We start from the raw sequence: 15,215 nt of genomic DNA on the forward strand, positions 1-15,215 counted from the left end.
TGCTGCCTCCATCACTAAGTCCAAATGTCTTATTTTGTCACTTCGGCTTTTAAAATCCCTTGTTCAGATTGACCTCAGTGACACAAAGTGACCACACGAGGCAGCAGTAGACCAGCAGCTCCTGTGTCCTCGCTAGCTAAAATCACAGATTTTCTCTATGGGGTTTGGTGTGGGAGAGTGAGGTTTTGTGCTTCCTGTCCTCTGTCTCTTCCTAATGAAGCAGAAATGTCTTAAAATATCCTGAGAAATGTCTGTCCGGTCTGGAGAGGTCTGTCTGACCTTGTTTCCATAAAAAAAAAAAGAAAATCCTGGAGAGAACATCTGAGCACCTCAGTCAGGATAACTTTATTTAAAACATCTGTGGTGATTTGAGAGGAAATTTGAGGATTTATGCCTCAGTATATAATCTGCGTTTTGGCTCATTCACCATGAAATGTCCCCAGATTATTATTTAATCAAATTATTTTTCAAAGATTAACTGAAATTTTATTTTCCAGGAACGATTTTTGACGTCTTTCACAAAACATTACATTTTCTCATTCTGTCTGAAGTCTTTTTTTACTTATCTACTTGGACTTCACATTCAGTGTGAAGTAAAACAAACCGTTAATTAACGCTGTGATTCTGCTGAGCCTGAACTGACCACGCGTGCTGCTCGTTTCCAGACGGCGGTCCTCCCAGAGACCTGGTCACCAGCGACGTGACCGACACCAGCTTCGTGGCGTCGTGGACGGCTGCGCCGGGCAACGTGAGGACATACCGTGTTCAGTGGAAGTCGCTCTTTACCCGGGAGTCCGGGGAGAAAACTGTCCCGGGACACGTGACGAGGACCACACTGGACGCTCTGACGCCGGAGACGCTTTACCAGGTGTCTGTCGCCGCCGGCTACGACCACAAAGAAAGTGACGCCGTCACCGGACAGGAAACCACAGATGGTGAGACAATGTATTCAGTTTTGATTTAGTCATTCAATCACAACATGGATCATAATGACAGAGAGAACTGTGAGGACATTTGACCAATCACAGGACAGTTCAAAGGGCACCTCCTCTGTTTCTGCTTCTTCCTTCTATTGTTTCTGTTGCTGTGTCTGCTTCTTCTTCTGCTCCTTCTGTTTCTACTGCTTCTTCTGCTGATTCTACTTCTTCTGCTTTTCTAATTATCGCTAACGCAGGAGATTTTAAAAAAAGAAATAAAAATGTATAGGGTCCTAAAAGCGCACCTTGTGGAACACCAAGACAAGTCAGACAATAAACAGATCAGATAGATAAATAACAGATAAATAAACAGCAGAACAAAGCTGAACATTTTTGAAAAATACAGCTTGAGACAGGATTTTATTTTGAAAATCAAAGCTCAGTTGATGTTTTATATTGGTTTAAATCTTATTTTTTTACTGATATCAATCTGAAAGCTAAACATAGAATTGTGGGGTTCCTCAATTTCTCCCCTTAAATGAGGTTTAAATACATTTTTTTTGTGACGTAGACGGTTGTTGCTGACGCGATGTTGATGTGAACAGCCACTAGGTGGCGCCCTCTCTTTCTCTGTTCGCTGATCTGCGATTAGCCGCTTTCCTGTCTAATAAAGTTGAGAGGTGGGGAATGTGATGGCGTGTGTGATTTAAATCGGATTGAGTTTTTTTCCCCTCTCTGGACTCTGTGGCTAATGCGGCGCGCGAGGCCATTCGGACGTCTGGCAGAAAACTCTGTGGTTTGATTACAAAGGAAGAAAATGTGACACGAACACAAACACAAGTAGATTCACTGCATCCTAAAAATCATGTTTGAGAGTTCACGTCACCTCGCAACCTTCTCAGGTTTCCGTTTTCAATTCACATTAACTTCAACCTGCAGGTCTGAAGTGAGTTCACGATGTGTGTGTGTGTGTGACGTAACACACACTCAGAGACGAGACGCGCTCTAAATATGTCAACACTCTCCTCTCGTTATCCACACATGGGAAATCAAAGGGTCTCGAGCGACATAGGCGGGCTTCCCCACACACACACACACACGCGGCGGAGGTTTATCTCAGTTCACCCACGCTTACGTCCGCCCTCGCTCCCATTTTATTCAAATTTAATGGAAAAGTTAAGACGCTGCCGTGTTTCTTTCCATGAATACATTTTTTATTTTCCCCAGAGTGAAATCAAAGTGGTTTGAAACGCAGAAATCCAGCGTCGTTGTTTCAAATCACTCGCAGCCGTCTTTGGAACAGTGCTTTGACAGGAAAAGGGAACATTTCTAATCATTTCTGGATAAAAAAGCTAATTCATAAGCAGTTAGTTCTGGCTGAAAGCTCACGGTTACAGCTCCACTCTGCTGCCAGCACGACAGACGGACAATGGCTGTAACAATAATGAAATGACTCTGAGAGCAAATCAACGCTCTCTCTCGTGCTCCTTGTTCTGGCCTGGACCTGCCACCACATCACAAACTTATATTTATCTGCCGTCACTCAGGCTGTGGTTTCCACCAATAATATCACAGAGAAGTCAGAGTCAAAGCTCCACCGAGGTGCTTCGGTTTGGTTTCACTTATAAAACCATTCAAATGTTTTCCATGCTTGTGTAAATTCTGTCTTCCTTTGTCGCCAAGAACCGATCTGGAAAAAAAAAACTGTGGCTCATTACAAGCTGGCTTTTATTTGTTTTAAAAAGTCTTCTCATTGTTTCTGTTGGATGTGATTTAAAAAAAAAAAAAACCTTTGCACATCAACGTTTGACGAGAATAAACGAGGAATTAAAGGCTCGTCCTCGCTGTTGTGTAACCCTGGATTTAAACACTTTGTCACTTGTGTTTTTACAAACCAGCACCTGAGATCTTTACGTTCTGATCCACTGGATCCAGAAGAACTTTCTGGATCTGGATCAAACTTTTCCTGCTTATAAACATTACAATCCTACATAAACATGACAAAATTCATCCTGAGATATAAACATCCACACTCTTTTCATTTAATTTGCCGCCAAATCTGTAATCTAAATCAGATCCGGACGAAACCTGGTCTGATGGAAGAGAGTCCGGTCCTATACACACACACCCAATCCCATTCAAATCTGATTAGTTTTGACCGAGATATTTTACAGTTTTGCCCCTTAATAAGACAATGGGAATTGTTCAAAATTCCATGTTTTGTGACATCACCAGTGCGTTTTTTTTTCTTACTAAAATGTAATCGGAACATACTTGGGTGATCACCTCACATCCTAAACTTCACAACGATCCGTTAAAAACTGTGGACAGGAAGTGGCTTAAAGTACCACAAACTTACCGAGGTAACTGAGTAATGAACAAAAATTTTTTGTATTTTCCTTGTGATTTTATTTTGAAAATCAGAGCTCAGTCTGTGTTTTATATTGGTTTAAATCTTCTTCTTTCTTTTACTGATATTAATCTGAAAGCTAAAAGTAGAATTGTGGGGGTTCCTCAAGGCTCAGTTTTGGGCCCCAAAACTTTTTTCCTCTCCATTTAAATGAGGTTTTCATTGCGATGTCGACAGTTGTTTTGTTGCTGAAGCGATGTCTACGTCTCTTTCTCTGTCGGAGCAGAAGTCTTGTTAATTGTGGGGTTCCTCAAGGCTCGAAGGGCCCGAAAATCTTTTTAGATTTTTTAGATTTAATGTAGTTAAGGTTTCTTTTTTTGATGTAGATAGTTATTGCTGAGGAGATGTCTGTGGCTCAGTAGAACAGCCAATAGGAGGCGCCCCCTCTGTCCTCTGTTTCTTTGTTAGCTGATCTGTAATTAGCCGACGTCTCCTGTCATGGCTCAGATGTCCTCATGGATACAAGAGGAGCAGAAGTCTTGATCAATAACCACAAACATCCTGCCTTCCCCTTTGAACCTTTGTTTTGGTTACTGCTCATATTTCCTGGACTGGGACTAAATCATGTGTTTACACTAATCATGTGTTCACACTCTCTGTTTCAGCCTCTGCTGCTGGTAAAAAACTCACCGTGTCTGACGAGACCGAGCGAACCATGAAGGTCACGTGGACGGCGGCGCCGGGAAAGGTGGTCAACTACCGGCTGAAGTACGCCCCGGTGGGCGGTGGCAGGGAGCTGGTCATGAAGATCCCCGGCGGGGTCACGTCCACCGTCATGCGCCGCCTGCAGCCCAAGACCACCTACGACATTGCCGTCCAGCCCATCTACAAGCGCGGGGAAGGAAAAGCAAGGCAAGGAGTAGGAACGACACGTACGTTGGTCCATAATTCAACCCTCTGCGAGAGACACCACACTTTGGTTTTCTTAAACCAAGACGCTTAAACCTGAGCTCAGTCTTAGGACTTTGTCCTCGGTGGGACGACGTGAAGAATCTCCTCATCGTGGCTGCGGTGCCGTATCGCGCAATTTCTTTATTTACTCACAATTCAGCTACAAAAGAAACCGAAACCTTTCAGTCTGATGACATTCTTGGGGAAAGGGAGGGTTGACGGGAGAAGTCCTCTTTGGTCGCAGTCCTCAGTCTCGTCATTAGATATCACCACTTCTTACAAACTGGACCTTTAAGTTCAAATACTTTAACTTTATTATAAGCAAAAAATGTGTGGTTTTCTGTGTCTGCGTCGTTCAGTGTGAACAAAAGTTTAACACCAGCGTTTGGACAAAGCAACGAGAAAGTCGTCGCAGTCAACGATTTCATTATCGATCGAATCAATCTGTCCATTCATTATTTTCTCCAACACTCGATCAGAGGGGCCACACGGTGATGTGGTGGTTAGCAGTCTCGCCTTGCAGCGAGAAGACCCGGGTTCGAGCCCCGGTTGGAACAAGGGCCTTTCTGCATGGAGTTTGCATGTTCTCCCCGTGTGTGCGTGGGTTCTCTGGCTTCCTCCCACAGTCCAAAAACATGCAATGTGGGGATTAGGTGAATTGGACACTCGAGATTGACCGTGGGAGTGGGTGTGAGAGTGAATGTGTGTGGCCCTGCGATGGACTGGCGAACTGTCCAGAGTGTACCCCGCCTATCACCCTCTGGTGGAGGATAAAGCGGTAGATGATGACTGATGACTCGATCAGAGGAGATGTATCACGTAGCTCGTTGTGTCTTCACATGCGGATTCAACCGTCTGAGGCCAAGCCTGAGTCCAGATTTGACTCCAGTAGGGGGGGCTGGACTCAGTTGGGGGTTTCAACGGTCCCAGTCTTAGTCCGCTTCCTGCATTTGCTTCACTTGAAGCGTTCCGAGACCCACCCCTAAGTTCAATTGCGCATTCACACCTCCCCAAACGAATCGTACTTTCTGCGTAAACGAGCTAGCTTCCATTAAGAAGACGCTGATATAACCCTACCCTTAAGACAATGAGGGTTTATTGACTTTTAATTACAAACGGGTCATGCTAGCTTGAGTCATGCTACATTGGAAACAAACGTGGCGTTGTCATCAGCGTTGCGTTGAGCTCTTTCTCGTCGTTCCACCGAGAATGAAGGTCCAGGTTTGAAGACGCACACTTCCCTCCACCACACGACTAAACTCACAGTGAAACACACGGCCAATCACAAGCTAGCACGACTAACACACGGCATGACACTGGGCTTCTTAACACGAGACACCGGGTCCAAGGAATTGTATTATGGACTAATGAGAAACTGGCTTGAATGTGTGAAGTCGTGGCTTAACTTTGAAAAAAAAAAAACACTTTACCGTTGTTTGTCCTGATGTCCTGCCCCGGCGTTCTCTTTCCTGTTCCAGTGTCACCTTACAAAAGTCCACAGAACCTCCAGACGTCAGAACCCACCAGGAACAGTTTCAGAGTCACCTGGGATCCAGCGCCGGGAAGGGTCAGGGGCTACAAAGTGACCTTTCACCCCACGGGGGACGACATCGACCTCGGGGAGCTGCTGGTCGGCCCCTATGACAACACCGTGGTTCTGGAGGAGCTCAGGTAAACTTTGCCCGAGTTTAAGTGAATCTGCTGAAACTGACTTTGATTTATCTTCCTTAGTCCTTCTCTCTGTTTCTGTGTGGCAGCGTTACAGCGCCACCTACAGGCCCGACATGTGTACTGCAGCGTAAGAGATCGTTCATGGAATGTTCCGTTTCCGTGCGGATTAGAGAAAATCGCTGAAAAAGTGAAAATATAAACTGTGTCTCAGTTCAAGCCCCGCCTCCTTCTCAGATTCCTTCCACTTCCATCTACGAACAATACTGGCTACCAACAACAACAAAAAACATCTGAAAAACACACTTTAAGACAAATAAATATAACGATTCTGTTTGTTGCTAAAAAAAAAATAGGCGACTTCGCTTCATCATCACCATAGCAACTGCACACAGGTACTCACTGAAAGTCCTGAAAAATCAGTGTAAATGAATTGAATGGCTGCTGTGTGTCGTTAGAAACTGGATTTCCTGTTTCCTTTGACATTAAAGTAAAATAGTTTGTTTTGTTCTCCTCAGGGCAGGAACGAAATACTCGGTGGCCGTGTTTGGGATGTTTGACGGCGGGGAGAGCACGCCGCTGGCCGGAGAGGAGAAGACGACTCTGTCCGACGCTCCGGAGCCGCCTCCTCTCCGCCCGTCTGGTAAAAGCCGATCACCGCGGACCGACCACAGTGCACCTCACACACCGCAGAGCGGGGCCTGCAGAGCAGATGCTCTCTGATCCCGGGGCCGCCTGGATTAGTACCAGGCCAGAGAGTCCAATATTTATTTGTTGTCGGGGGGGATGATGATGATTCATCGCACTGTGGCTTTCCCCGTCTGGAGCAGAGTGACCTCAGTGGAATGCTGAAGTGTTGACGCTTACGCCGACGCGTCAGTCGTTCGCGGCCTCATCGCAACTTTAACATCAGATTCTATTCAGAGCGATCAAAATCTTCGACATTGCGTTAAAAGTGACAGTTTAATTGCACTTGGATGAAGCAGTGATGCAAGGGAAAGCAGATTTTAGCCACGTTCATAAACTCACTCACTCTCCCAAACCAAAGTCCTTAGAGAAAACTAGTGATTTTTCACAGCACACAGGAGCTGTTGATCCACCTCTGCCGCCATCACCAAGTTCAAAGGTCTTATTTTGTTACTTCAGTATTTGAAATCCTTTGTTCAGATTGACCTCAGTGACACAAAGTGACCACACGAGGCAGCAGAGGACCAGCAGCTCCTGTGTCCCCGCCAGCTAAAATCAGGGATTTTCTCTATGGGGTTTGGTGTGGGAGATTCTTAAAACATCGTAAACTTAAACTGATGTAGAATATTATCAAGCGCGTCTTTTGTTCTGTGGTTAAAATCTGGCTTTTCTTGTGTTCCTGCTGGCAGAGAGCCGACCTGTCTTCTGATGGCAGTTCTGACCCTGGGCAGTAATTCCTGCTCTAATGTGATGCAGACCCAGTGACCGACTGCCCACAGAGCAGAGAACAGGCCAGACGCGTCCTCGACATTTCACTCTGAAGGCTGCTTTAATCCAAACACGTATGTTCCCCTCTCACCATATGTTCTGGCAGAGCTGCCGCGCAGCGTCCTTCATACGCCACCAGAGTCTAAATCATTCTTACAGGTCATTTAGAAACTACAAACAGAGACTTTGACACAATTCCAGCAACAGTTTCTTTGAATCACACAACGTTATCTTCAGCAAGAATCTTTTTTTTAATCACTTCAAATGATCTTACTCTCTAAGACTACGGAGGCCTGTGGGTCCAAAACAATATTACACCATGTTAAACAAAGACTTACAAAGACTGAGAGGCAGAAATTTACAAAAAGATGAGAGGAATTTACAAAAAATAAGAGAAATTTACAAAAAAATAGACAAATTTACAAAAATTAGAGAAATTTACAAAAAGATGAATGAAATTTACAAAGAGTTAGAGACATTTGCAAAAAGATGACAGAAATGTACAAAAAATTTGAGAAAAACGTCATAAACAGCATAAAAAATGTCTTTTCTCCTCTGGAGTTGGGACGGTAAATGATGCGATTGTGCTCTGACGTGTCGTAAATACGACTCTTTTTCCACAGAGTCTTGAAATAGTTTGAAAGTCCTGGAGGTAAAAACAAGCGAGAGGTTTGTTTAGTTAAAGTGACATTTCTGAGAAATCAACTTTATCGTCTAACTCTGACATGTTTTTTAAACTACACAGATGTCTTGGATCCAAGGCTTTTAATATGAACAACCTTTTCCCCCTACAATAAATTTACATTCCCACACTGATAAAGTGTTCCTTAATCAGGGTTCACATTTAAATGTCATGTTTTCTAACACCTGTGATGCTGTTCTGATGTAAAATGAGTGAACGTGGTTAAGTTTAGGCACAGAAATGACTTAGAGCGGGAAAATAAGATAACCAAGTTGTGATTTTTATGTAAAATGTAACATCACAACGTCATCTGCACTATATTACATCTGCGCTATAATCCCAGCTAATTTGGCCTCAAATCAGCTTTTATGGGATCCTCAGCTGTTATTTACACCAAAGCCTTAGACAAAAGTGTATAAAGTACCTTAAAAAGATACTGAAAGGGTAACAGTACCTTACAAAGATATTTAGAGAGTAAAAGTAGCTTACAAAGATCCTTGGAGAGTAAAAGTATGAGTATGTAACCAGAAAATTACATTAAATTAGATTTTGGGACTTTAAGTAGATTGTGGAATTATAAGTAGAATTTGGAATTTTAAGTAGACTTTGGAACTTCAGTAGATTTTGGAACTTTAAGTAGATTTTGGAACCTTAAGTCGTTTTTGGAATTATAAGTAGATTTTTGAATTATAAGTACATTTTGGAACTATAAGTAGATTATGGAACTTTAAGTAGATTTTGGAATTATAAGTACATTTTGGAACTATAAGTACATTTTGGAACTATAAGTAGATTAAAGAACTTTAAGTAGATTGTGGAATTATAAGTAGATTGTGGAGTTATAAGTAGATTTTGGAATTTTCAGTAGATTTTGGAATTATAAGTAGATTTTGGAACTTTAAGTAGATTTTGGAACCTTAAGTAAATTTTGGAACTTTAAGTAGATTTTGGAATTATGAGTACATTTTTGAGCTCTAAGTAGATTTTGGAACTCTAAATAGATTTTGGAATTATAAGTAGATTTTTGAGCTCTAAGTAGATTTTGGAACTCTAAATAGATTTTGGAATTATAAGTAGAAGCTCTAAGTAGATTTTTCTTAGATTTTGGGTAGATTCTAAGTAGATTTTTGAGCTCTAAGTAGATTTTGGAACTCTAAATAGATTTTGGAATTATAACTAAGTAGATTTTGGAACTCTAAATAGATTTTGGAATTATAAGTAGATTTTTGAGCTCTAACTAGATTTTGGAACTCAAAATAGATTTTGGAATTATAAGTAGATTTTGAGCTCTAACTAGATTTTGGAACTCAAAATAGATTTTGGAACTCAAAATAGATTTTGGAATTATAAGTAGATTTTGGAACCTTAAGTAGATTTTGGAACTTTAAGTAGATTTTGGAATTATAAATAGATTTTGGAACTTTGGAAGTTGAGTCCGAACTGTGCGATGGAAAAGCGTATCTTCAAGAGAATCTTCTAAAAAAACAAAAACAATAATCCAGAACTGTTGCTGGGGTTTTGTCAGAATTATGGTCTGGTTGATCGTTATCAGCCCACATTATTTCACCCACAGTTGTCGTCGTCGTCGTCTACCTCTGTTTATAACAATATCTGTTTTTATTAACAAGCGGCGGAGCGACACACGAGCATGGTTGAGCGTGCGCACATGCGCACACACACACACACACAAATACTGTACATCCCATGGTTTGTGTGCTAACCTGTCTTCACTTGCACACACAGGACAGGACACTTTTTAACCCCACAGGTGCAGCAGGAATGTGCTGAGGCATTGTATATCACCGTGTCAGTGTCACTGCGAGGTCGCACACCACTCACTCCACTCTGTCCTGGACTGAAACAGAGAGAGAGAGAAGAGGCTTAGGAGGAGGAGGAGGAGGAGGAGAGCAGAGAACCTGCAGCTGTTACGCCACGTTGTTACCTGTGTGAATTCTGTGTGTTGTGATGTAAACGCTGTGTAAAATATGACTGTCCTCTGTCCTCTGCACTGTGATGTTTCTTCACTCCTTCACACACTTCCTCCTCCTCCTCTACACACACACACACACACATTCTCAAATATGGATTGGTTCATATTAAAGCAGGCGGTTAAGATGTTTTTCTGAAGTGTGGTTGTGCGCAGCGCTCTGAACCCACAGTTTTAGCATAGAACACGCGCTGCCAGTGAAGACACGAGGAAAAACTTAACAAAAGACCCACTTAATAAAGTCTACATGAGATGACATCTTTAAGAACACGTTTCACGTCTTTATCTCACTGTTAGACCGACTTTTGTAAACCACTCACTCTCCTACACCAAAGGCCATAGAGAAAATCAGTGATTTTAACATCACACACACAGGAGTTGTTGATCCACTGCTGCCTCCATCACTCAAATGTCTGATTTTGTAAAATTTGGCTTTAAAAAACCTGCATTTGGATTTATGTCAGTGACACAAAGTGACCACACGAGGCAGCAGAGGACCAGCAGCTCCTGTGTCCCCGCATGCTGAAATCACTGATTTTCTCTATGGGGTTTGGTGTGGGAGAGTGAGTGGTTTACAAAAGTCTGTCTCACAGTGAGATAAAGACGTGAACGCGTTCTTAAGATATCAAAGACTTAAACTGACGTGGATTTGATGACTTTGTAAGTGGTTAAAACCATTTGGTCCTTGTTTCCACTGAGCGTGAGCCTCCGTGTCTCAGGCTCGTCCTCTTGCCTTTGTGTTGCGTATACAACCACACTTCGTAAAGTCGTCCTTGGTCTCTCACTCCTCCTCCTCCTCACTGTCGCTCTGCAGGAGCTGCGTGTAAGACGGCGGCGAAGGCCGACATCGTGCTGCTGGTGGACGGCTCCTGGAGCATCGGCCGCATCAACTTCAAAACCATCCGCAACTTCATCTCTCGCATGGTCAGCGTGTTCGACATCGGCCCTGACAGAGTCCAGATCGGTAACCGTGCTCGATCACCTCCTTTCATACCGCCGTGTTTACAGTGGCGCGCCCTCTGCTGGTGTAATCACCGCTGCAGCGTCTTCTGCCACTGACCCGCTGATTCTCCCCCCGCAGCTCTGGCTCAGTACAGCGGCGACCCGAAGACCGAGTGGCACCTGAACACTCACCCGAACAAAGAGTCGCTGCAGAAGGCCATCGCCGGGCTGCCCTACAAAGGCGGGAACACCATGACAGGTGATTTCACGGCGACGCCCACTCCTCACTTCACCACTCACAACGCTTGACGCGTTCAGTGTCTGAGTTCTGTGTCTGTGGCGCGCAGGTATGGCTCTGACCTACATCCTCAACACCAACTTCAAAGCCGAGGTGGGAATGAGACCCGACTCCCGCAAGATCGGCGTCCTGATCACTGACGGAAAGTCTCAGGACGAGATCGTCGTCAGCTCCCAGAGCCTGAGAGACAGCGACATCGAGCTCTACGCCATCGGTGAGACGAGATTTTTTATCATCAAAAATCTCGTAGAAAATATTCACATTTAAGAAGCTTTTTGTTGTTGTTTTTACGTTAGCGTTAGCATTAGCATTAGCATCATGAACAATTGTTTTATTTCCTCGCAGGTGTGAAGAACGCTGACGAGAACGAGCTCAGGTCCATCGCCACCGACCCCGACGAGATCCACATGTACAACGTCAATGACTTCAAGTTCCTCGTGGACATCGTGGACGACCTCAGCAGCAACCTGTGCAACAGCGTCAAGGGTCCAGGTGGGAACACGAGCCTGACCATGTGACCTAGAATCACACACGTTATTACCACGTGTGGCACCTGTGGCACTGAGCTGTGCCTCACGAGCACTAAAGGGTTAAAACTCCACACAGAACCCGTTTTTTTGATTTATTGACAGAGTTCCTGTGTGTGTGACAGTGTTTATTATCTGTACATGAATTACTTACACCTGTCAGCGCACAGAGAGCGCGGCGGCAGATTTGTGGCGACAGAGTTCACCGTGTGAAATAGTCGACATGTCCCGTCATCTCGTCCTTTCAGGAGGAGAAGGAGTGGAGTCGCCCACCAACCTGGTGACCTCGGACGTGACCCACTACTCCTTCAGAGCCTCGTGGACGGCGCCCGGCGGCCCCGTGGACAGATACCGTGTCGTGTACGCGGCTGCGGCCGGAGGACCGAGCTATGAGGTGAGAGGAAAGGGATTTTATTCAATCCATGATCACTTCCCACACACACAGTCCATATTTAAGTCGTGTTGACCACACCAAAGCCCATAGAGAAAACCAGGGATTTTAACATCACAGCACACAGGAGTTGTTGATCCACTGCTGCCTCCATCACTAAGTTCAAATGTCTTATTTTGTCAATTCAGCTTCAGAAATGCTTTGTTCAGATTTACTTCAGTGACTCAAAGTGACCACACGAGGCAGCAGTAGACCAGCAGCTCCTGTGTCCCCGCCAGCTAAAATCACTGATTTTCTCACTGGGCTTTGGTGTGGGAGAGTGAGTGGTTTACAAACTTCAGTTTCCTGTCTCACAGTAAGATGAAGATGTTAAAGATATCATAGACTTAAACTGACTGTAGAAAAGACTTGACTTGACTCCACGCGTCGCCTCGTCTTTGTCTGTGGAGCCTGAATGAAGCATGACATGTGACATGTGATATATGGTATTTACATGCTGGGTCTTATCTGTCGTGAGCTCAGCGAATTCCTCAGTTACAAGCAGCCACTAAAGGAAGAGAAGGTCAGAGTTCAACACACTCACGAAGCCTCGGGTTCAGGAAAATATTCACCAAAACACAGTGAAATAAATGAATAAATAAACGTAAGATGACAGTGAAGTGAACAAAGTATTTCATTTTATTAGAGTTTTGTCTTCAGCCAACGCAGATGCTACTTTTTACAGAAGAAGCCAGTTTTTATTTTTATTTTTATTTTCTTCTGGGTTTTTTTCACTGATTTTCTTTTCTTTTTTGTCCCAAATCTAACAAAATGCCACTGTTTATTAACAATAATAATAATAATAATAATAATAATAATGATAATAATAATAATAATCACAAATAATACAAACATTATATTTATATAATGTATATAGAAACTAAATATGAAATACATGAAACACGTCGTCATCACCAACAAAAACAAACAGAAATCATTTCTGTCATGTTTTTATTTCTGCTTTAATCAGGGAAGAATCTGTAGATACTCAAGTTTGTGATATCGGTAGATACTATATTGGCAGATACTTGGGTTTGTCATATCGGTAGAAACTTGGGTTTGTGATATCGGTAGATACTTGGGTTTGTGATATTGGTATCTGTCGATACTTGGGTTTGTGATATCGGTAGATACTCAAGTTTGTGATATCGGTAGATACTCAAGTTTGCCATCTCTACTTTCAACACAAATGCAAACATGCGACTGATACATGCGTCTCTGCGCTGTCAAAACACTCACTGTCTAATCCCTTAATCTGTCAGTCAAATTAAGGCCAAATATTCTTTTTTTCTTCTTCTTCTTCTGAACCCAGTAAAAATACGTTGCTGTTGTTGTAAACAGACGGAGCAGAAACGCGTGTCATCTGCAGGTGTTGCTTCAAGAAAGAGTGAAGCACATGGTTTTTAACCAAAACCACAGAATTCTTGATTGTGGGAAGAATGCGAGCAACGTGGATGTGCGTCGGGAGTTAATGGATCGCAGGTACGACAACTCCTCTTCTTTGTTGCGTCTCTGGGTTTGATTTTCCTGTCGCGATGGTTCAGGAATGCAGCACAGAGTTTTTTTAACGTCCCACACGTCGGCGACAACAATGACGACGATGACGACGACTTTCCCGCCAGAGCACGAACGCAGCGCGACAGTCCACGACTGGACTGTCATCAAACCCCCGTCTGAATGACCTCATGGTGGAGACACACAGACTTTGTTTTTCTGTAACTGACAAACTGTTTGTGTTCCTCATTAGCTTCATTCTCAGATGCTACATCATCATCAACGTGAGCGTCTTCTGTCTCGAGCCGATCGTGCCATCAGTCAGAGAACTTTTCCTGGGATAATGGCACCGTAATTAGCGGCTGGAGCGTTTCCTACTCACTGACCTGCTCTCACGTCCATCCTTTTGTTCCTGGACGAGAAAAACTAAACGCCGTCTCATAAAACAACAAAACGTTGGCTCTGGTTTTGTTCAGAACTGAGCTCCAAAAACACAAAAGACGAGGAGCGGGCGCTTTGAACAAAAACATACACAGTCATTGATATAGTAGGGATTATGCAGTATAATGTGGATTATTTAAAATGTAAAACTGTAGATCTTTACACTACATCCATTTAAAAAGTCTAAGAAATAATAATAATAAAGGAAAATGATAAAACAATAATGTTTGACAGGGAATTTAAATAATAAATGAAACCATGAGATTAGATTATATTAGATTTGGATTGGGTAGGAATAGCGTTGAGATGGATTGAGATAAGACTGGATTTGATAGGATGAGATTGGGATTGGTTTCGATTGCACTGAATTAGACACTGGATTATATTTTATTAGATTAGATTAGATTAGACTAGATTATTTTAGATTAAGTGAAATTTGATTTTGATTACGTAGCATTAAATTGTATTGTATTGCTTCAGGATTAGAGTGGATTATATCGGATTAGAACATATTATTTTAGATTAGATTAGATTAGATCCACATTAAAATGGATTGGGTGAGATTGATATTATTGATCCCACACTGGGAAATTGACTATGTGTATATATATGTATGTATATATATATATATATATATATATATATATATATGTAAAGTTTAATAATATATGAAATCGTATGAACTGGTTTCGGATCGTCTGCTGTCGTATCCTCTGTGTGCTTTGACTAAATTGTCAAATGTCCACTGACAAAGAAATGTGTCCTAATTGGATTAAATCCTAATAATAATCTGGCGTCTGTGGTTGCAGGTGATGGTGGACGGGGCGGTGACCACCACGGTGCTGGAGAACCTGACTCCGCTCACAGAGTACGTCGTCAGTGTTCACGCCGTGGTCGGCGAGGAGTCCAGCGAACCTCTGAGGGGAACCGAGACGACCCGTTAGTCTGCTTCCTCCTCATAATCTCACCACGGCGCCTGAGCGTCCAGCTAAATCACATTTCCTCAGCAGAAACCTTGCTGTGTTATTCTTGGGTTTTGGCATTAATCCCTGAAGGAAATCACAATCAATCAA

At 43.0% G+C, this 15,215-nt stretch overlaps 1 protein-coding gene across 5 annotated transcripts in view; it reads left to right on the top strand.

Moving 5' to 3' along the window:
- Positions 1 to 15,215, top strand: part of LOC122783837 (collagen alpha-1(XII) chain-like) — a 106,397-nt gene that overhangs the window by 26,959 nt on the left and 64,223 nt on the right. For all 5 annotated transcript variants that reach the window (XM_044048725.1, XM_044048722.1, XM_044048726.1 and 2 more), the window contains exons 13-22: positions 666 to 935; positions 3,933 to 4,199; positions 5,697 to 5,889; positions 6,405 to 6,529; positions 10,825 to 10,974; positions 11,092 to 11,211; positions 11,300 to 11,464; positions 11,596 to 11,742; positions 12,026 to 12,171; positions 14,952 to 15,081. In XM_044048725.1, coding sequence (XP_043904660.1) covers positions 666 to 935; positions 3,933 to 4,199; positions 5,697 to 5,889; positions 6,405 to 6,529; positions 10,825 to 10,974; positions 11,092 to 11,211; positions 11,300 to 11,464; positions 11,596 to 11,742; positions 12,026 to 12,171; positions 14,952 to 15,081 — 1,713 coding nt within the window. The remainder of the gene's footprint in view (positions 1 to 665; positions 936 to 3,932; positions 4,200 to 5,696; positions 5,890 to 6,404; positions 6,530 to 10,824; positions 10,975 to 11,091; positions 11,212 to 11,299; positions 11,465 to 11,595; positions 11,743 to 12,025; positions 12,172 to 14,951; positions 15,082 to 15,215) is intronic.

This window comes from Solea senegalensis, linkage group LG17 (assembly GCF_019176455.1).
Source record: "Solea senegalensis isolate Sse05_10M linkage group LG17, IFAPA_SoseM_1, whole genome shotgun sequence".
In the NCBI taxonomy this organism is placed as follows: Eukaryota; Metazoa; Chordata; class Actinopteri; order Pleuronectiformes; family Soleidae; genus Solea; species Solea senegalensis.